Genomic DNA, 20,761 nt, shown 5'->3' with positions numbered 1-20,761 from the left:
CCCTTCCCATCTGCTTAATTAATTTTTAGCCCATTTTATTAGTCAGTCATCCAGTTTAGTGTTTACCAAGTCACTCTGAGCATGTGAGCAAGAGAACAGAAGAACACATGGTACTTGCCATTGAGAGTCTCACAGACCACTAGAAAAGGGGTACTTCAGGAGTAAATGTGCAGAGGTGCTTCCAGCATTATGGTGGATGTGTGGTGACACCATTGGGGAGGTAAGAGAAGCCCTTAGTGTGGAGCTGAGTCCCAATCATGGTTTTCAGAGATGGGGTCATTTTTTACCAAGTTTTCTGAATTGTCCCTGGAAGATGAACAGAAGTCTGGAAGATCCTGGTGAACTACAATCTCACACAAAGCTCCCTGGGTGGACTGTTGGGTTGGAACCACGTCAGAGGTAGCAGCACTGTGACTCTCCCAGGTGCACTCTGTTGGCACTAAGATGGGAGGTCACAGATGACAAGAGCAGCCCCAGAGGTGACAGCCTTGGTGTAAACCACTGAAGACAAAAGCAGTGTCAGCACAGCTGAGAAAGAAGTCTGCATGCAGCCTCACAGAGATTGGACCTCTGGTTAGAATCCAGATGTCATAGCTGGGCAAATACAGTGGTAGAAGATTGAAGTTCAACTAAATTTAACACTGTAATGATAAAAATCTTAGTAATCCAATAATAAAAATGTTTCTTTAACCAAATGAGGGGCATCTGGAAAGATCTTATTACAAATCTCAAAACTAACTGAAGCTTTTAAAATATTCTAATTAAAGTCAGGAATGCATGAAGATACTCCCTATTCATAAACTGTCCAAAAAATCTTGGAGATTCAGAGACAAAGATGAAAACAAAAGCCCAGAGGGGGAAAAACTGACATTTGCAGGTGATATAATTTCAACATAAGTCTCCAGAAAATTGGTGCTACATATTTGAGCATAATACTGTACATAAAAATAAACAGCACCCTGATGCCCCAGATAAAGAAGCCACACATGAAAGACGGCACTGAGGTGGGCAGTGACACAGCGAGGCTCACTGTTGACACCAGCTGTGCAGGCATGGGTGTTCACTGCAATCGTTAATGACATCAGCCCAGATTGTCAACGAGGGCAGGGACTGCTAAGTCAAAGCTATGTAGCAGAATGCTGTACAAGTGTTTAAGAGTTCACGTGAATGGGCAACAGCTTAATTTTTCTAAAGACCCTAGTTTAAGAATTCTATGGAGTAGAATAGTACTGGTATATCAAGCAATAAATGTCTCCATATGATTTTCACAAGTACCTATGCATTCAGCAAAATAAGCCATTCCTGGGAATGCTGACCAGGATGACAGAAGGTGGTATGACGGGAGAGTTGACAAGGAGGTATCAGGTCTGGCAGAAATTTATTGTCATAAAAAAGGGGGTCACAAGGTTAACATAATAAGCTTTAACTTAGATATTTGCCTCATGTCATTTGTACCATCTGTCATTACAGTATTTTACAATGCTAAAACAATTTTTAAAATGACTTATTGCTAGGAATAAAAGACTATTTACCTGGTGCCTAAATGAACGTGAGCTGATTCAGCTGGTTACTGGGAACCCTCGGTCTGTAAGAGGGAAAGATCCTGGTCGTCTGCTATGAACACGGTGGGATCTACCGGAGCACCATCAGTCCACAGAATAAATACAAGGCTGATTACCAGATTCTGCTTTCTGTGTGAAACACCCTGGATTCATCACAAGTGCCTTTAATTCCAGATGTACACAAATTTGTAGTGACGTGATTTTCACGTTACATCGGATGAGGCCTGCAGGAGACAGCACTACTGTCATAGTAGGTCTCGCTCACTAATCAGCATGGGCTGGTTACATGGTAGCTGACTGGCACATCACTTTGGTGGATGTCTATTTACTCCTCTTAGGTCATTCCTGTCACAGCACCAAGGTGCCCAACAGCTGTCCTTTTGAGTTTGCTAGTCATGGCATTTTTCACCTTTCCTGGTTGCATTTTGCCCCTAGGCCCCAAGGAATCACACCAAGTTTTATAACTTTTTCAACCACGCAGTTATTAACTGGATTCCCTGGGTCTTCGACTCTGCCATGCTCATCAAGTTTTTGCTTCCTACAGGACACCTCGAGTCTCTGAACCCTTTTCTAAGTCCTACTGAGCCTGGGACAGAGGCCAAGTTTCTAGCACTCACCCAAGATGGCGGCCACTCCAACCCACGGTAGAGAACATCAGAATCCCACTCAAAATAAAGTTTAGATGGTAACTTCCAGACATGTTGAAACCTAAAAGATATATGTTCCAGCAATCTCACTATGAAAGGTAAAATTAGACACAAATGTACAACTTCCTTCAATGAACTGGTGAAGTTTACAAATTCAAGCAAACCTGTAAGAAATATATTGTACCAGAAAAAAAGCACCACAAATTTCATTATGTGAGGGTGTTTGGGTCCTCTCCAATCTAACATTTAGTGTGTTAAGATTTCTGAAGTTTGCAAGCTTGCTTTGATGAGTCTGTACAATAACCAGAAATCTGACCTTGATAAAATGATTTTGAATCTGGACCTCAACAACTACGCATGGTTAGTGGTGGGGTGTACAGGTCCTTTGCACCTTTACTCAGTTACAGTAACAATGAAACCTACTCTAAATTAGAAGTTAGCTGAATGGATTCTGAGAACTCTAAAGTTCTGCACACTTTTGTGCCTCAGTGGGATACTTATCCTGACACCAACGTCACAGATGACAGAGCAGGGCCTACCACCGCCCCCTGGCCTCAGACCAGAGAGGCTGGAAGAAATGGCTGGGGTTGGGGAATGTGTTCACTAATTACACTGGAAAGGACAGTTTCCCCAGTCACACCTAAAGATCTCTACCCTCTCACCATGGGCGTGTTCTCATGCTGATGCGTTGTTGGTACTAGTACTCCTGCCAGGAAGTGAAGCAGAGATAATCATAGTTGGGCAGAACTGAGCTGCTCTGCAGGCGATATTCTCCCAAGTGTCTCTTTCGGAAACCTGGATGTGTTTAACTTCTGTGAGTAACGAGGGCATGGACTCCACATGGATCATCGATGGAGCACAGGTTACTGAATTTTAGCCCCATATGGTCAGATGAAGCTAGGACTCCTCCCTGTGCTGTTATGTCATGCAGTGGTGTGGAGGGGGCCAGTCTGAAAGGACCCATGGTCCAGAGAAAGCACAGACTACACTCCCTTTGGGTTTCGTTCACTCCCAGCCAGAAGCTCCTAGAATTCTAGAGACGGTCCAATGACACCAGAATGAGGCCCACATGACTATCCACTTTATCCTCTTTTTCCCCAGCTTTATTCAAGTATAACTGAAAAGTAAAATTGTACGATATAGAATGCGTACATCGTGATGAACTGATGATGGACACACACATTGTGAAAGGGTTCCTGAGTACCTGCTCTATTCTAATGCAAGGGTAGGGGGAACATTTCTTTCTTAGTACAGTAGAGACAAACGGGAGTTTTGCAGAACAAATGTTTATTTAAGAATTAAGGGCAACAAAAACATTGAAGCATAGGAATACACTGAATACAAGTGTCTCATTTGGTCTGAAATCTCGAAAAGTGACCCTAACTACTTACCTGAGGTCGATCTAGGTTGGCACTGTTTCAAGAGAACCTCCAGCCATCCCAGAAGTTGCCTTCCAGTGCTGGTTACAGGCTCCCAGGTGGTCCTCCCCAGCCTCAGGCTGTGCTACGTGAACAGTACCAACACCTCTTCCCCGTGGTTAAAAGACCTTGGACCTGTTTCAAACCCACTAAGTTCTGCTTGGGGGATGGTCCATCCTTAATTTACTTAAAGACTAGATACTGCTAGTTACCAGTGAGATTAGCCACAAGAAGGGTCATTACCCTGCCATGAGGCCAACTCTGTCCCCTTCTGCAGGTTCTAATGACCAGCAAGCAGCCACAGGACTAATACTCGTCGCTGCCATGCCATACGCCCATACTATTTTAGTGTTACAGTGATCAAACATACACTAGCGACAGACACCAAAGAAAAACAAATATATCTCATGTGTTTTACCACACTGGGCAACTATTCATGGCATAAGACCTATTTATGGACATAATACTAAAACATACCAGGGTGAATAACCTTCCAGGACCTGTTTGCTAAAAGAAAAAAACCCTGGAACCAGATTCCTTCCTATCACTATGAGCTGCCCCATGACTGTAAGATTATCAAGGTCATCAGCCAGCCCCTAGGGTCAGAGATCAGAGCCGCACACAAAGCAGCTGTTGGCCACCTCTGTGGTTCGGAGGCCAGCGCTCCTGGAGTCCAGGGGTTTGCTCAGATCGACTAGGTTAGTCAGACGCACACTAGCAACAAAATATTTATTCACCAGTCTAGAGTCCCAAATACTGCAGGGATCTTAACTACTTTTACTACGTGTCTTTTGAGGGGGAAAATCCCCTCAGAACTGTTCATTTATAGATCCCTGGATTATAGTACTTCTAGAGAATGTTGAATATAATAGTCACTCTGTTACATTGGAGATAAGTGCTAATCCCTAAACCTCTGATAAATCTGGCTACTACTTTTCCCTTCTAGCATTTAGAATCCTACATTCCAAGCCAAATAAATACCTTATATTGTAGTGATTGCAATCCTTTCCCTGGGAATAAAAAGTAGTCTCTCCTTTCTTGGCAGAACTGAAATAAATGAAAGGTATATCATTATGGGACTGAATTAAACAGCAGGATAATGGAGAGAAAAGAACACTGGCTTTGGAGGCAGGAATCTCAAAACCAGAAGCATGGCTCCTGCACTAACAAAGCATCACCAGGTGTCACCTGCCTGCACAGGCCTAAAGTCCTCGCAGCCCTCCCTTCGCCATTCTGCACGGAGCCGCTAAGGAGATGTCCGCACCGGAAGGGGTGGCACAGGAAGCCACAGAGATGTGGATACTAGCAACACCATAACTGCTCCTCGAACTGGCATTTCTGAGTCGAAAAGAGGTGAATCTCTATAGCAAACATGTAAAACACCGGTGATACTCAGACATTTCGGGAAAGGAAACCCCAAGTAAAACGACGCCAAGTGTCCCGCCTGTGTGTGTAGTTGGCCCTGCGAAGGGGAAGCTTCTGGGAGTCCTGACCCAGGAGAGCAGCCCCCCACCTGCCTAGTTGTTTCCACTTCCAGCAAGTTCCCCAAGCGACTGTCAAAACCAGTCCCCAATCTGGCCAAGAATTTTTCAAAGAACAGTAACCACCAGAAGGCAAAGTCAGTCTTCTCCTGTCCCCCACAGTAACACATGCCACACCGTCTGTCACAGGGCACAGTCCTTTCCTTTATTGGATTTCCACATTTTAAAAAGAGAAAGTAAAGCGATCATAATGAAGTGGTTCAGATAAAAGAAAAGGATCTTTACCTGAGTTTCCCATCAGGCCGCTCTGACCTGCCCGAGCTCCTGCCACGGTGAGCCTCGGGCATCGAAGAGCCGTGCAGGTCCCGACTCCACGAAAGTCACCTCTACACAGGGGCCCGCTAACGGGGAGCACGGCTATTCTCACACCTACTGCATGTACACGACCCCCGACTTGTGCTCGCACTGGAGCACGACTCTCTGCAGAGCAGGTTCTTTGGGGCCCAGAGGTGGAGGTTGCTAGTGAGGGTTTTTTCTGACTCAGGGTATTTATGGGGCTTTTCACATGTGTGAGTTCCCTGGTGTGTCAACCAAAGTTGCTGATCGCTGACAGCTCTTCTCCCTCAGACTTCATAAGGACTCTTCTTAGATCCGTTTTGTTGTTGTTGATGCAAACCCAAGAAGGCTCTCCATCTAATGCTTTTGCCACACTCCAGACAAATACCTAAACTGTCACCAATATGGCTTTTTTGATGGTTAGGAAAGTCACAGTTCTGTTGGAAGCTTTCACTGTACTTGCTGGGGTTTCTCCTGAGTGTGAGCTCTCTGACACCAGCAAGCTGTGTACATAAGCAGGTGGGCTGTGCACACCAAGGGCATTGTGCAAACGCCCCTGGAGGGAGAGATGTGAGTGTGGCTAGGAGGCTCTCTCCCTCCCGGCATCTGCAAGGTTTCCCACTGGTACGAGTCCTCCTGTGAGTGACCAGGTCGGAGCTCAGACTACAGGTTTTCCAAGCCTCGGGGCCTTTGAAGGTTTCTCGTTGGAGTGACTGGTAGGATTCTGTTAGGGCAGCTCTCTGGGCAAACCACTTCCCAGCTTCCTACATTCGCAGGTTCTCTGGTCCCCACTGAAGTCTGAGCTCTTAGAAAAATCTAAGCTTTGCCTAGAGTTCCTTATTTTAATGGGTTCTCTGACTCATAAATGTTTATGGTGTTATAACTTCTTGTCTGGCCAAGACGTTTGTGAGGCTTCTGGTGTGTGGGGAGGGCTGAGCTCAAGCCCTTTCTCCCCTGAGTTACAGATACAGGGCTTCTCGCCACCGGGGACCATCTGATGCTGCAGGAGGGCCGAACTCTGGCAGAAGCCTTTGTCACACACACTGTACGGATAACGCAGCTCCTCTGTCTGAGTCCTCATTTTTGGCTGTGCAACAAAGCCCATGCCCAGGAGGAAGCCACTCTCACAGGCAGACCACTGATGGGGCTTCTCTTCCATGTGAATTCTTTGATGCACAATAAGGTCTGAGCCACAGCTGAAACTCTTCTCATATTCAAGGCATTTAAAAGTGTGCGTGTGAGTTGCCTGGTGCCTGATTAGGTTGGCACTGCGAGTGAAACTTCTCATACATTCCAAGCACTTGTAGGGCTTCTCCCCTGTGTGGACCCTCTGGTGGACAATGAGGTCTGACTTCTGGCCGAAGCACTTCTCGCAGGCGCCGCACTTGTAGGGCTTCTCCCCGGTGTGGACTCTTTTATGAACAATGAAGGCTGAACGGTGCCGGTAACTCTTCTCACACTTATTACATTTGTAGGGCCTTTCGCCAGTGTGAGTTCTCTGGTGGCTAATGAGATCCGATTTCCCACTAAAAGCTTTTTCACATTCCAGACACTTAAATGGTTTCTCGCCGGTGTGAGTTCTTCGGTGCCGAATGAGGTTCGTACTTCGACTGAAGCACTTATCACACTCACTGCACAGATACGGTTTCTCGCCAGTGTGGCTTCGCTGGTGGACAAGCAGATCAGAGCTCTGTCCAAAATTCTTGCCACAAATGTCACACGTATAAAATTTTTTACCTGCGTGTGTTCTCTGGTGTCCTGAAAGGGCTAAGTGGTGCCAGAAGCTCTTCTCACATTTGCTACATTTATAGGGTTTCTCATAATTGTGGATCCTCTGGTGTGAAACGAGATCTGAGCGTTGGATGAAGGTTTTCTCACACATATCACATCGATAAGGTTTCTCTCCACTGTGGGTTCTCTCACACATAATAAGAGCTAAGTTTTCGCAGAAGCTTTGCTCACGTTCAAGGCACTGGTATACGTGATCATCTATATGAGTGATCTCATGCACATGAATAAAGATCTTCTGGCCCTTCTGAGGGCGCGCACGACACACTGTCCTGCTCTGAGCTCTCTGATCACGTCTCTCTTCTGAAGTGTACATCTCTGTGGCTCCCTCCTAGGGCGCTTCCCGCTGGCCGCCTTGGCCTGTCATTTTCTCCACTGTCATTTTCCTGATAAGAACTTGAAAGATACACCTGTTTTAGGCCTTTGAGTCATGAGCTGTGCATCTCTACAGGTTTCCAGCATCATATACACTAATTCCTTACTCGGTATTTCCAACACTGTGAGACAAAGAAGAAGTATTATTTATATTCCTGTAACTGAGAAAGAATGCTCAGAGTTAAAATCACTGTAGAACAGACAGAAGCTCTGCATCAGCCTGTAAGTGTCCCAGGTGTTGCAGGGGCTGAGACCAGTTAGTTTTCCTCTTTGCCAATATAAAACCAATCAGCAATACGAGCGCAAAGTACTATGGACAATTATTCCTTTTGTGACCTGGGTGATCTCAAACCCAGGTTCTCCCTCTTCCCCCCTTGCTCTGGCCCAGGGGTGCAGGCCCCGCTTTCCCTGCCCCTTTGCTGCTCCGCTTTTCTCCACAGCACTCACTGCCCAGTACAGCACACACGAAACTCACTGACGTGCTGTCTGTGGCTAGAATAGGCACGATGTCTGTTCTGATTGCTGCTCTTTCCTTAGTATGCAGAGCAGGCATACGGTTGGTGCCTAATAAGCAGCTTACTGCTGTTCTACTTGGATCCTCAGCTGGTAAAGGACAGGGCTGAATGCCACATGGTGGGAGCTGGTCTGATGGGATGTGGTTTAGAAGAGATAAGTAAGGTGCATTTCAAAAGACTGAGGAAGCTGGAGCTCACCTGGAATGTAAATGGAGGGGGAGCAGCATTCACTTCCTGGTCCTGAGACTTTGATTTCCCAACGAAGATGGCATTCTGTAGAACACAAGGACAAGAAAAGGGTAGACAGTCATAAACGGCAGGACTCAGCACTAAGTCTTTTCACTCAAAGAACCTAAAGTGGGTACAGTTTCCTTAAAAAGAGCTGCAAGGTTTTCTTATACAAGCCCTTATGTTCAATCCTGAAGACAATGCCCACAGTCCTGTCACTCCACAGTCCTGTCCTGTCACTCCCACAGTCCAGTCATGCCTCTTGGGAGAAAAAGGACACAAAGAGTCTATAAAACACCCTTGGGAATGTGACAGCATCGCAGGAAAGAGCCCCTACCTACCTTCACTGACATGCCGAGGCGCCACCTTCCCCAGGAGCCCAGGCTGCCCTGGCCTGAATTACCTCGGGGAGGACCGTGTCCTCGAGGACAAGGACGACACCACCCCCCACCTTCTCGGCCAGACATGCCATCCTCACCATTTTGGCTATTCACAGTCTCTATCTGAACCACATATCAGGATGCAGTCGACTGTGGGCATTCGGAACCTGACAGCCAGACCTGTCCCGGATTCCTTCCCCCCCGCAGCTCTAACCTGCCCGTTCAGGGTCATCAGACATTCAGGTCCTTCCACCACCCTCCTGCCACTGAGGAGCCGGAGGCAGCACGGGATACTCAGATGCAGACAGCAGCGGGCATGCACACGGAGTCCACAGCCGCCAGGACTCAACACAACGTGTTCACGGTTCCGGTTCCCACAGAACACGAGCCTGAGCCCTGCATGGACCGCACGGGGCAGGGCCGGGGACCGGCAGGGGCACGCAGACCACGGAAGCACATCCCGACCTGCAGCGAGCTCACTACGTTGCGTCCTTTCTTTATCCCTGGGCAGAACTCAGTACAGGTGGAACCGCGGAAGTCCGAGAGATTAAAATGTAAGTCACCTGGCATTTTTCACAACGCCATGGGCTTCCTGCCGAGGACTTAAAACCGACTTCAGTTGGTGCACAGAAAGCAGAGCTGCGCGGCAGCGCTAAATCTCACTGTCAAAAGGAGAAAACCCACTCTAAGCAGGAAAACACTTTAAAAGAGTTCTGATCAAAGGATACAAGGAGGACACTCAGCGCGCACGTGGGACAGAAGAGGCGGCCCTGGAGTGACAACTGCTCGCAAAGAGGAGAGTGGAAAGAGAGGGGAGGAACCCTGCGAGCGCCCAGCCGAGGAAGCAAGGAGCAGAGGGGAATGTCAGGTCCTTCAAAATGAAGACAAGTTTTTAAATGCACAGTCTATCTCTCCTGTATCTTCTAAAAATACCACCCAGTTTTAAACCAGAAGCAAAACTTGACCACAGTGGCAAAGCAGTAACATGCTGCTGCATGAGCGACCTTGTAAAACATTTTATGTTCTCATAAAATCAAAATAACTCAACCAAAACTGGGAGAAGAGGGAGAAGACAAAGCCAAATAACCTCACTGATTACTGCATTAATGAGAAAATCAGATAATTAAAGGATCAATAAGAAAATGGGATTAAAGGCATTTTAAAAGGTAATTGCGGGGGTTGGGGGGGTGGAAGAAGGTACAAGGGGAATAAATGGAATGAAATAAATGTAATGAAAAAAATACCTTAAAAAAGGTCTAAGTACAAAGGTAGGCATAATAACAAAAATCAAGCATTGTAAAAAATTTTAAATGAAAGAGCAATGAAAACACATTGGACTAATGTTACACAAACAATACAGCAGTGATGAGATCAATCACATCAATAAATGTGAATGAGTTTAACTCACTTATGAAAAGTGATTTTTAACATGGCTCACAAGCAAGACCAAATGAGCTAAATATAAGACACCTAAAGCTAAACGACTCAGAAAGGTTAAAAAGAAAGGGATGGAAGGAACACCAGGCAAACAGAACAATAAAAGTAGTGCTTCTAGTCACAACATCAAGCAAAGTGGAATGCAAGCCAAAATTAAACATGATAAAGGACACTTTTTAAACTGTGAAAGCCAATAAATACAGTAAGCTTACAACAGTTTTGATTATCTATGTACCAAGTTACACAACAGTCACCCGTTTACAGCAAAACCTAGAAGATGCCAAGAAACATACATAAAAAATTAGTAAGAAAAAATACTACTGTCAGTAAAAAGACAAAGGGGAGCAAAAGTAGGTAATGATGCAGAAAGCCTAAATAATGTAACCAGAAAGTGAATCTTATGGGTATCTGTTGAAACTTATACCTTCATTATAAGGAATAAACTTTCTTTTCAAGCACAAATGAAAAAGTCACATATTAACCTATATATAGGTTATCAAGGAAGTATCAGTAAGTTCCATAAAGTGACATAAACAACACTCTGCAGTAAAACTAGAAATGTCTCAAATATCAAATAACAAATGACCACCCCCAGGAGGAAAAATAAAATATTATAACAACTCTTCAGTGAATGAGCAAATGGAAAATTAAAATGAATTTCTAAATGTCAATACTTGACTATTACATATTATAATCTATAAAATAAATTTAAAGCAGTGATCAAAGGAATAGTTATAGTCTTAAATAATTTTTATCAATAAAAGTAAAATAATTACATGAAAAACTAAACTCTCAGATCAAAAAGCTAAGAAAAAGTAAATCAAAACAAAGGAAGAAAATCAACATAAAAATATAAATCAATGAACTGCATAGAAAAACAATGAACCTAACTATAAATCAAAATCCTACTTATTTTGATAAACCTAAATAAATAAAGTACTAGCTCACATCATAACGGGGGGTGGGGGGGAACGGAGAAATCACACATTTACAAAGTAAGAAAGGATGAGGAATAAATACCCACCAAAACAGAAAAGCAACAAACCAACCCATATATACATGAGACCACTCTGTAGACTTCTACAAAAAATAAGTGTGATAACCCATGAAATAAAACTGTTTCCTTAGGAAACACAATTTACCCAAATCGACCCCAATAGAGTCAGGAAGTTTTAAAACAGCAATACGCACAGAATAAACAGAAAAAGTTACTAAGGAACTATCCTACAAAAACACTAAACCTAGACTGTTTCAGAAGAGAATTCTAACAAACTTACAAAGATGCTTCATACCTGTTTTCTGGACCACTAAAAATAAAGAAAAACTTCTAATTCTTTTGTGAAAAAAAGTTTAACACTGATAACTACATCTGATGAAGAGAGCATAAAAATCCTACAGTCCAGCATCAATGTGAAAATTACTAACAAAAGTCCAACATCACATCCTTACACAAACTGAGGCATACTTTTTGGTACTTTTTATATTGTGGCATATAATATATATTATTATACAAAATGTAGCATACTCTTTTACACTATTGCTTTTTAAAACTTGCCATTTATCCTAGAAATCACTCCACATCAGCTTGTAAAGATTTTCTTCATTCTTTCACAGCTGCATAATACCCCATTATGTGTGGGTATATCGAGTTTATTCAACTGTTTTCTTGCATTTTTCTTTCCTTTTTCAACCACTTTCTTACATATGAGCATTTCAGTTGTTTTAAAAATTTCCAAGTTACAAACATTGCTACAATGTGTAACTTTATGCATGTGTATTATCATATCGTTGCAGGTGATCTTCAGAGTCAATTTCTACAAAAGGGATTGTTGAGTCAGATGTAAAGTGCATTTCTATGTATATAGAGAGAAACAAGTAAACAGAGTCATAGAGCAAGCAGAGTGAAGTGTTAACATTTAGAAACTATGGGCAAAGGATATGTGGGCATTCTTTGTACTATTTTACAACATTTTTGTAAGTCTCAAGTTATTTCAAAATTAAAAGGCACTTAATTTTTTTAAAAAGCATGGTAGCGAGAGTTGGCATGCTGTGCTAGTTGAATTAAATGTTCAAGCTCTGAAATTAGATTTTGGTTCAAGTTCCCCATATGCTGCTTTGTAGCTGTGAGAACTTGGGTGGTGACTTAAGGTTCTTCGGCTTCCATTTTCCCTTTGATCCAGTCGGTGGGCTACCATTCCGGACCTCACAGAGCTGCTGTGAGAACGAGGCGGTGTCAGAGGGCTGGGCTCAACATCTGAGTCTCAGCGGGGGCTCAGTGAATGTCAGGTTCTATTTGCCCAATCCAACTCTATGTGCACAAAACCCCTCATATCCACTGAGCACACCATCTGTGCCTGTCTCTTGCACAAAGTCTCATTCAAAATCTATATAAAATAATTAATAAATAATAAAATAACTCAGCAAGTTAATGATTAATATGAAGACTGTGCAAAAACTACAAAAGCAGTTGTGGAGAAATGTTTGGAGGGAAAGAAAGAATCCAGAATCGCAACTATCTATAAAGACATGCAGGCATCTAGACAAATAGCTAATACAAGATGGTGGGTTTATGGGAGTTTTGCCTTTGAAAATGTCTATTACCATTAAGGCCAAAAGGAGAAAGGAACATAGACTACAAATAAAGGATACTGAGCCTGAAAATAACCTGGTAAATGAACCAGAGTATTTCCTAAAATTATCAGCTCAGGGTATTACATTTGTCCTAAGTAGCCAAAAACTGTGGGGCACAAAGAAGAAAAAAAACTGTAAATAAGGAAATAATTTTTATGCATATATAAGTCTTTTAGATGTCAGCTCCTGGTAAATTTACAGTCTAGTTGATAAAACTCTAAGTAGACCATAACACTTCCCTAGTTCAAAATATTTTAACTGTCTCCCATCACTAAGAATAAACACAAAATTTTCACAGCTCTATGTAATGTGGCACCTCCACCTCTCTCTAGCTCCACAGGCCACCCAAGAACCTCTGCACTTCTTCCTTCAGCCTAGAACGTTCTTCCCCTAGGTAACTGATTCAAGCGTCTGCCTAAAAATTACTTCCTCGAAAAGAGGCACATGGGGACTTTCCCTAACATAGCACATCCCCTCATCCCACTTTATGTCTCTGCAGAGCACTCGTTACCCAACTTTGTGGTACAAGTTTTATGCTTGTTCATTGGTTTCTCTGCGACTAGAATAAAACTTTCATTTGGGTTTGGACTTAGCCTTTTGTTGCAAAAGAATACATTAGTTGAATGAATGATAAATATGAATGAATAAATGCCAGACCCCCCCCCCCCAAAAAAAAAGATCCATCATCATCCTTGGAGCCCCAGCCGCAAGGCAACTGGCTAGGCTAGTAGCCCTGGCTGGTCCATCTGGAAAACCTACATGTATCCTTCCAGTCTTAGATTCCGGGAACCCTCCTCCAGGAAGATACCGGTTCTCTCTTCCATGGCTAGGTCAGAGGCAGGCAATAAAAGCCCAAGCACACAGGCTGAGTAGAGAACTTCAAAGCTCAAGTAATCCTTACAGTTAAAGGCTATATGGGGCAAGCAAAGAAAGCCTGTAAAGCATTATCTAAAAAATAGATGACTCTTACCCTAGGTTAAGGATTGTCTTACTTATTTTTCATTGATTACATGGATTGCCTCATTTAATCTTCCTAAAGCCTCTGTGCAGTTGGTGTTAATACCAATGTTTGCACCTTACCGATAAAAAGCCTGATGCTTAGGGCAGTTAAAATATTACTCAGCCAGTAGAGCCAGGATTTAAAGCGCCATCTTCTGACTCCTGAGCCTGCCTAAACCTTGGGCATACTGCCTTTTGAGGGGCTGCAAATCAATCAAGAAGCAATTACTACAAGCCTATTGTGAATAAGCATGTTGGAATGGAACGTAAAAATACACTTAAATTGGTAGAATAGGACTCGGTTTTATCACTCTGCTATCTCACAAGCTAAAAGAGGATCATTCCCCTTTTCCAGGGACCTTCTAGTCCTACCTGTCCTCCGCCTCCGCGAAACCTACCACTTTCATATAAAACACACAGCCTGATGTGCCCCTGGCCATAACAACAGAGACCTAAGGCTGTCTTCCTTTCGGTTCCAAAAGGTCTCTAATCCGTAACTATTCACAACACACAATTCTTCCCTCTCCTAGAGGGAAAAAAAACCCCAGCAATAATGTAGAAATTTGTAATTTTTGTGAAATTTATATTTTTTCTGAAGCTGAACGTCTAAATATTGGTCCCATTTTCTCCCCACTCCAATCAGCATCTTTCAGACATATCTTACCTTTTCCCACCTCTGCTTGCATTCTGTTTCTGCTGCAAAGAAGTACCCGCCACTGGAAGCCACAGTTTCTTCCCATTTCAAGACAAAATTATCAAGAATCTTTCTGGATAATAACTAACCTCATAATAAAGCCCCAAGTCCTCTTTTGCTAATTGATTTTTGTTTGTATTATGTCAACCTCTAAGGTCAAGGACCCATTCTTCTAGCATTGTTAAGTGTATACAACAAAGTTACATATAATGCAGGTCCAAAAAATGGCTATGGAGTGATTAAAGCAACCGGATTCTCCTGCAAGATTCAAATGCAACACAACTAATGTCTACAGTAAAGACGGGGGTGGGAGGGCTCCATTCAAGGCCCTCGGGTTTCTTCCCCGAGACGAAAGGCACAGGTCACTTAGAAAACTGCCCGGCAGTGTTCACTGCTACCATCTGCAGGAACCACTACGCTCTCTTTTCTCAACTTTTCATTGACCGCCTTTCAGTCCGGGGTCGGAGGTCCCAGAGCCGCGGGGACGCGCGGAGCAGGGCGGCTCCCAGGGTCTAGGCCGCGGGGATCCAGTCCTCCGCGGCCCGACCCGACCCGGCAGGCCCAGCCGCCGAGGCCCGCGGCCCGCTCGCCCCGCGGCCACCGCACTTCCGGTTACTCGCGGACATTCGGTCCAGGCTTCCCGGCGGCGGCAGGCTCCACGGTCGTGGGCCGAATGGCCCACCCTCGGGCAAGGAGGGAAAGCAAACCTGGGGCCGACGAGAGCCAGGAGCAGCTCCCTCTGTGCGCCGGGTCAGGGAGCTGAGGCCAGGCCGTCCTGGGCGCCTCCACGCTGACCAGGCCGGCTACCCCAACCTTCTCAGCTGGGCCGGAGGCGGCGGCGTAGCCCCGCCCACGGGTCACGTGGTCACCCGCCCGCGGCGACAGCGCGCCCCGCCCACGCCTCTGCACCAATGGGGCCGCACCTCGGGAAGGGGCGGGGCCCGGGCGCGTGCGCCCAGGAGTCCTGGGCAGTGGTGGACGGAGCCAGCGCTGTGCTGCGGCCTTGCTCAAGTTGCGGAGGGCCCGGATGTGAAGTTCGCGGTTTGCCTTGCTGTTTCCGAATCCTGCTCTTTCTTCAAGGCTGTGAGACCGGGACTGGACGCAGGAGTGGAGTCGCGCGGATGGATACCGCCAACCTTGAGAAAAACAACCGAAGGACCAGGGAGAAGTGGAGGATCCCAAAATATTGGATAAGACGAGAGTCTCAACATCCAGCCGTTAGTAAATGCTGTTCTTGCTAAATATTAAAACGCACACCAGGATTTTGTGAGTGCAACTGTAACTGGATGAGCTTGACCGGAACACAGCCAGGTAAGTGTAGCCGACTGTGAAGAAGAAATCAACGTGCAATGAACCAAAGAGTGTGCACGAGCCATGGCTGAGCCTCCCTGCTGGGAGATGGAGCTGGGGGTGAATCCCAATCCCTTTACCTGCTTGCAAGTCAATAAAACCTCTTTGTGACAGCCACGTCTCCTTTCTGAATACAGCACCCCGAGCTGCGCGCCCCCTGAGTGGGCATCGAACCTCAGACGGGGGCTCCTCTGTGGGGCTCGGTCGGTCCGCACCCAGCTCGCTCTGGGGTCTCCACCTGACAGGACGGGACTCGCCCTGGGCGTGCCCCCCAGCGCTGGCCGCGGCTGTGCGGTACCGACCGGCCTCCGCAGTGAAGTCCGGTGGCTACCACAACCTCTTTGCTCAGACAGTTCAAGAGGAGGCGGGTGAGTTGGCCCCAGCGGCCTCAGTAATTGGTGTTTCTATCCCCGTTTGGGGCATAGGGTTGTCAGAAGAGTAGTTTCATTTCTGGAGCGCATGTAGGTTCTGAGACTTCACAGGGAAAAGCAAACACAAAGCAAACCCTTTGTCAGGATGCCCACTGAAGGTATTCCCGAAGGGGATTTTCAGGGGGATTGAAGGTAGAGAGACCTGAGACAGCCCAGGGCCCTGTCTGGTTCCGGATTTCTGGAGGTCACCCTGGGGGCCTGTTCCAGGCCTTTTTGCAGAGGCAGGAGCCTTTGCGTTCGAAGACCTCTTAAGGGAGCAAGAACAGAATTCACTGATGCATGGTGTACCAAACACATAAGGTTTAGCTCAATCAACGCAGCATGTTTTTAATGTAAAACCCTTCAATAGGACTGTGAGCTGGTCGCTAGTCAATGCTGGGTTGTCTGAGAAGTTGGAAATACTGCTTAAGAAAAATGGGAAATCAACCTTCAGTTCTGAATTTCAGATCCATCCTGAAACACTGGACACTTTTTGAACATGAGCCTTTAACAAAGAAACAAGAAATTTTCTTTTGCAATGTCACATGGACCCAACGTGCTTTAGGGAACCAGCAACATTGACCAAAGATAAAAACCTTTACTGTTAAAAGCCAAGGAAGAGGCTGATGAAGACATATTCCTCAGCCTAATAATTAGATCTGGTAGCTGGCAGATGAGTCAGTTCCCAGTCCTGACCCTCAGTCATGGGCCCCAATGACTGAGTAGACAGGGCTGCCTTGGTATTCTGGGAGCCTACTGCTGAAGGGTATGGTGGGTCACCCCACTAGAATTATTCCACAAGAGGTCAATGAGAGCCCTTTCGCCTTCGTAGAAGGGTTGAATGAATGCTTAAGACAATACACTATACTAGGCCCTGAGGACGCAGGGAGTAACACTGTCCTGAACACCTACTTCATATCCCCAAGTGCTGCAGACATCCGTAGAAAGTTACAGAGGTATTAGTGGGTCCTACAGCTCCCACCTCCTAACAGCCAGGGGTGACCTTTAGGGTTTTTAACAACAGGGATGTGGCAGAAGAAAGGAGGAAGAAGAAAAGATAAAAAGGCGTTTTCTGGCCATCTCCCTCCAGGCGTCAGGCAGCCTGGGGAGGAGAGGAGGAAGACCACCTTGGGTGAGTAACCCTGGCCCCCACCGTGGGACCAGTCAAAGGTGTCCAGCAAATCTGGAGTCTAACCAATGTACGTTTTGCAAACAAGGGGGGCACTGGAAGAGAGAGGGCCCGGACACTCTGAGAAAGAAGGAAAGGGGAGCTCCTGATTCTTTGCAGTGGCCCCAGGTGGAAGGGGAGGACTGAGGGGGCTGGGGCACCGCCCTCTTGCCTCCGACAGAAAATGTTTCAATCTGCCATGAGGAACTTCAGCTGACTCTGGATGCAGAAGCTGTTACATGCTGGAGCCACTAACTCTGTTTTCACTGCCTGGAAGGGGCCCCTTTCCAAGACAGAATATGGTATGAAAGGGGTGTCAGGGAAGCCAGACACAGAAATTGGTTGAGCTTCTGACATGTGACGTAGGACTAAAACAGCTGCCATACTCTGTCCTCTGTGCACCTGAGTGACCTGTTCCCTTCTTAGGAAAGGGCCTATTAAGTCAGTTGGGGGCTGCCATCTATTTAGGTCAAAAAAAGTTGAAGTACTAATTCCCAAGGACAAAAAATAGAGTTCATGGCCCTACTTCACCCAAAGATCAGGGATCTATTCCCCCAGAGATTCTCAATCAGGTTAATCCAGCTGTTTGGGCACAAGAAAAAGTCGGAAGGTTAAAATATGCTCGACCTGTTAAAATAGTGCCACTCCCAGAAATTTTTGCCTTTGAAGGGGAAGATTCTGACACCCATCAAAAGTCCCAGTATTGCTGAACTGTGCTACCACGCAGTTTTAAAAGCTCCCCAACCCTCTTCAGGGACCTCCAACTCAAAAATAAAGCTGTTCCACAATATGTGGATGACATTCTAATTGCCAGTCCTGGTAAAGAACTTCAGACAGGAGTACCAGCAGAAAAGGGATGCAGAGTATCCCAGAAAAGAGTCCAGATATCCAAACCAGAAGTACCTGGGTTTTCCTATTTCCCAAGGACAGAGAACCCTACATCCCTAGTAGGAGGCAGGGATACCCAGTCTAGCTCCACCACAATTGAGAGGTTTTCTCTGGATGACAGGACTCATGATCCGAATCACTAATTTTGGTCTTACAGTCAAGTCCCTGTATGATAAACTGAAACGAGACCACGATAAGTCTACAGTGAGACAAAGGGTGCAGGAATGCTTCTGAGAAACCAAAGATCAAGGGAAAGGAAGCTCCTACCCTGGGCTTACCTGATTTGGAGAAGCCATTTGAATTGCATTGTGTGTGCCTGAGACTCCAGGAATTGCCCCAGGGGTTCATCTGTGGAGCCTCTAAGTCAGGCTATTACCTTTGTTTCTTAAAGTAACTAGACACAGACGCTGCCTGAGGGCAGTGGTTGCAACTTGCCCGTTAACCACAGAAGCAGGAAAAGTTAACAATTAAACAGTCTCTAGCTATGTGGACCTCTCATCAGGTAGTGTAGTGAGGTTCCTGAAAGCAAAGGAGATAATTGGCTAACAGGAGGAGAATGATTCAAAAGAACAACCTTAGGAGTGAGCCATCGGCCAACTCAGAAGAAACACGGTTCACCGGTGGGAGCAATTTTACAGACAGGGGAGTCAGGAGGGCAGGGTATGCAGTGACATTTTGTTCACTACCATTGAAGCAAGAGCCCCCCTCCCCCTGGACTTCTGCTCAAAAGCTGAACTCACAGTATTGGCCAGAGCCCTGGAATTAGGAGAAAATTAAATTGTAACTGTATCTCTTTAAAATACAAGACAGAGCTTCCTGCATATATCACTCTCAAGAGAGACCACTGAGTGAGAACAAGGGACCAGGTTCACAGGACTCTGGTGAAGCCTTGTCTGTCCTTAAGCTGCTTTTCAGAGGATAAGTGATGTCCAACAAGTCTGCTCTTACTTCTCATGGTTTTTTATATCCTGTCTCTTTACACATTCTTTTTCTCAGGAGTCCCACAACCTAGGGTACCCGAGACTTTGATAAGTCAGGCAGCCAGCGAATTGCACTGTACCTCAAAGACCCATTCTGTCCACGTTCAGCAGGAAGCATTTATACAAGTATGACCCTGTCCCCATTCCCTCAAGAATGAGGAGTGGAAAACCTCAGGGGTGGGGGGATTGTTAGACAGGAGAAGGGTCTAAAGGTCTAGGCAGTTCTTACTAAATGCCATGCTTGCTAAATGTTAAAATGTACAACTGTATTTTGCAGATACAACTGTAATCGAATGAGCTTGACCAGAGCCCAACCAAGGTTAGCCAGCTGCACAGAAGAAATCAGCAGGCAATTGACACAATGGCGTAGATAAGCCATGACTAAGCCTCCCTTTGAAGAGGCAGAGGTTTAGGTATGAATCCAGTTTCCTTTACCTGCTGCAAGTAAATAGAACTATGTAATGACAACCATGTCTCATTCTTGAATAGAGCACCCTGAGACGCCATCCCCATGGGTTCAGTAGTGAAAGCACAGCAGAAGCACTCAGTCACGGAAGGTGTGTCCAGCGAGAGGGATAACAGGCTATAGGAGGCTTGTGGGGGCCTTGTGTGGGTGGAGACCACTACAGTGAAGGATGCGGCTGCTCCCCTATCAAGAGGTTTCCCAGTCTTCTATGGTTATGTTTCCGGGCTGGAGTCAACTATGTTTGAGTTGCAGCAGAAATGAGATTTCCTTCAGAGTGAAACATATACAGATACTTTCCATGCTCAGGTGTTACGTGAAACAACATTTTTAAAAAGCCCTCTGACGTCAAAGGGAAAGGTTGAGTACCAACCACACAGAGGTCAAAAGCCTGGGCCAGGTGACCGAGAATTTGGATTGTAAGCAAAGCACTGGGCTTAGGGAGTGCGTGGTGATAGCATCACCGGCTCTTCCACAGCCACATTCCAAGGTTCACTAATCACAGGTCTACTGCTGGGATTCTTCCCCAGAGGAGAGGCTTAGTTTCATGTTTGTTTTCAGTGAAAACTTCCAAGTAAAGCCAAAATACTCTATCCATGGTCTTCTTAATATCTGAGATAATAGATTTTAGTAACTTCACTTTTGAGTATGTGGTATGTTCCAGGTACTGTTCATGTATTACCTCATTAACTATTCATGTGCTCTCTTGTAAGACAGTAATAGTTAAGACAGTAATACACTATTCATGTATTACCTCATAAACTTATAACAGACATTCTACAAGATGTGTATTATCATTTTTATCTTAGCAGAAACTGGTGCACAGAGAGACTCAGTAACTTGTCCAAGGCCCTGTATTTAGTCATGGGAAGCTGAAATATGAACAGTCTGATATCAGAGCCTGTGCTTGGAGCATTGCATTTGTATGCTACCTCAGTTATGCTTTTGTGCTGCTATCTAGCATCCTTTTATTTCAACTTGAAGGACTCCCTTTAGCATGTCTTGTAAGAC

General features: G+C 45.4%; 1 protein-coding gene across 5 annotated transcripts; it reads right to left on the bottom strand.

Moving 5' to 3' along the window:
• Positions 1-157: 157 nt before the first annotated feature.
• ZNF322 (zinc finger protein 322) lies at positions 158-15,334 on the bottom strand. Of its 5 annotated transcripts, XR_005064634.1 has the most exons (6): positions 15,199-15,334; positions 8,321-8,395; positions 5,394-7,729; positions 4,609-4,674; positions 1,533-1,585; positions 158-641 (listed from the first exon to the last, which is right to left on the bottom strand). XR_005064634.1 is itself a non-coding variant. In XM_037033051.1 (3 exons), the coding sequence occupies exon 3, from the start codon at positions 7,546-7,548 to the stop codon at positions 6,322-6,324; it is 1,227 nt and encodes a 408-aa protein (XP_036888946.1). In that variant the 5' UTR covers positions 7,549-7,729; positions 8,321-8,395; positions 15,199-15,334; the 3' UTR covers positions 5,292-6,321. The 5 variants fall into 5 exon arrangements, 3 of the variants coding, with proteins under 3 accessions (XP_036888946.1, XP_036888948.1, XP_036888947.1); XR_005064635.1 differs by lacking the exons at positions 158-641; positions 1,533-1,585 and having other exon boundaries at positions 3,477-4,674; XM_037033051.1 differs by lacking the exons at positions 158-641; positions 1,533-1,585; positions 4,609-4,674 and having other exon boundaries at positions 5,292-7,729.
• Between the last annotated feature and the right edge of the window lie 5,427 nt (positions 15,335-20,761).

Source organism: Sturnira hondurensis, unplaced genomic scaffold, assembly GCF_014824575.4.
Source record: "Sturnira hondurensis isolate 20B ecotype Veracruz unplaced genomic scaffold, ASM1482457v3 Scaffold0021593, whole genome shotgun sequence".
In the NCBI taxonomy this organism is placed as follows: Eukaryota; Metazoa; Chordata; class Mammalia; order Chiroptera; family Phyllostomidae; genus Sturnira; species Sturnira hondurensis.
The sequence above is the reverse complement of the archived record's forward strand: the minus strand, read 5'-3'. Positions and strand labels throughout refer to the sequence as shown.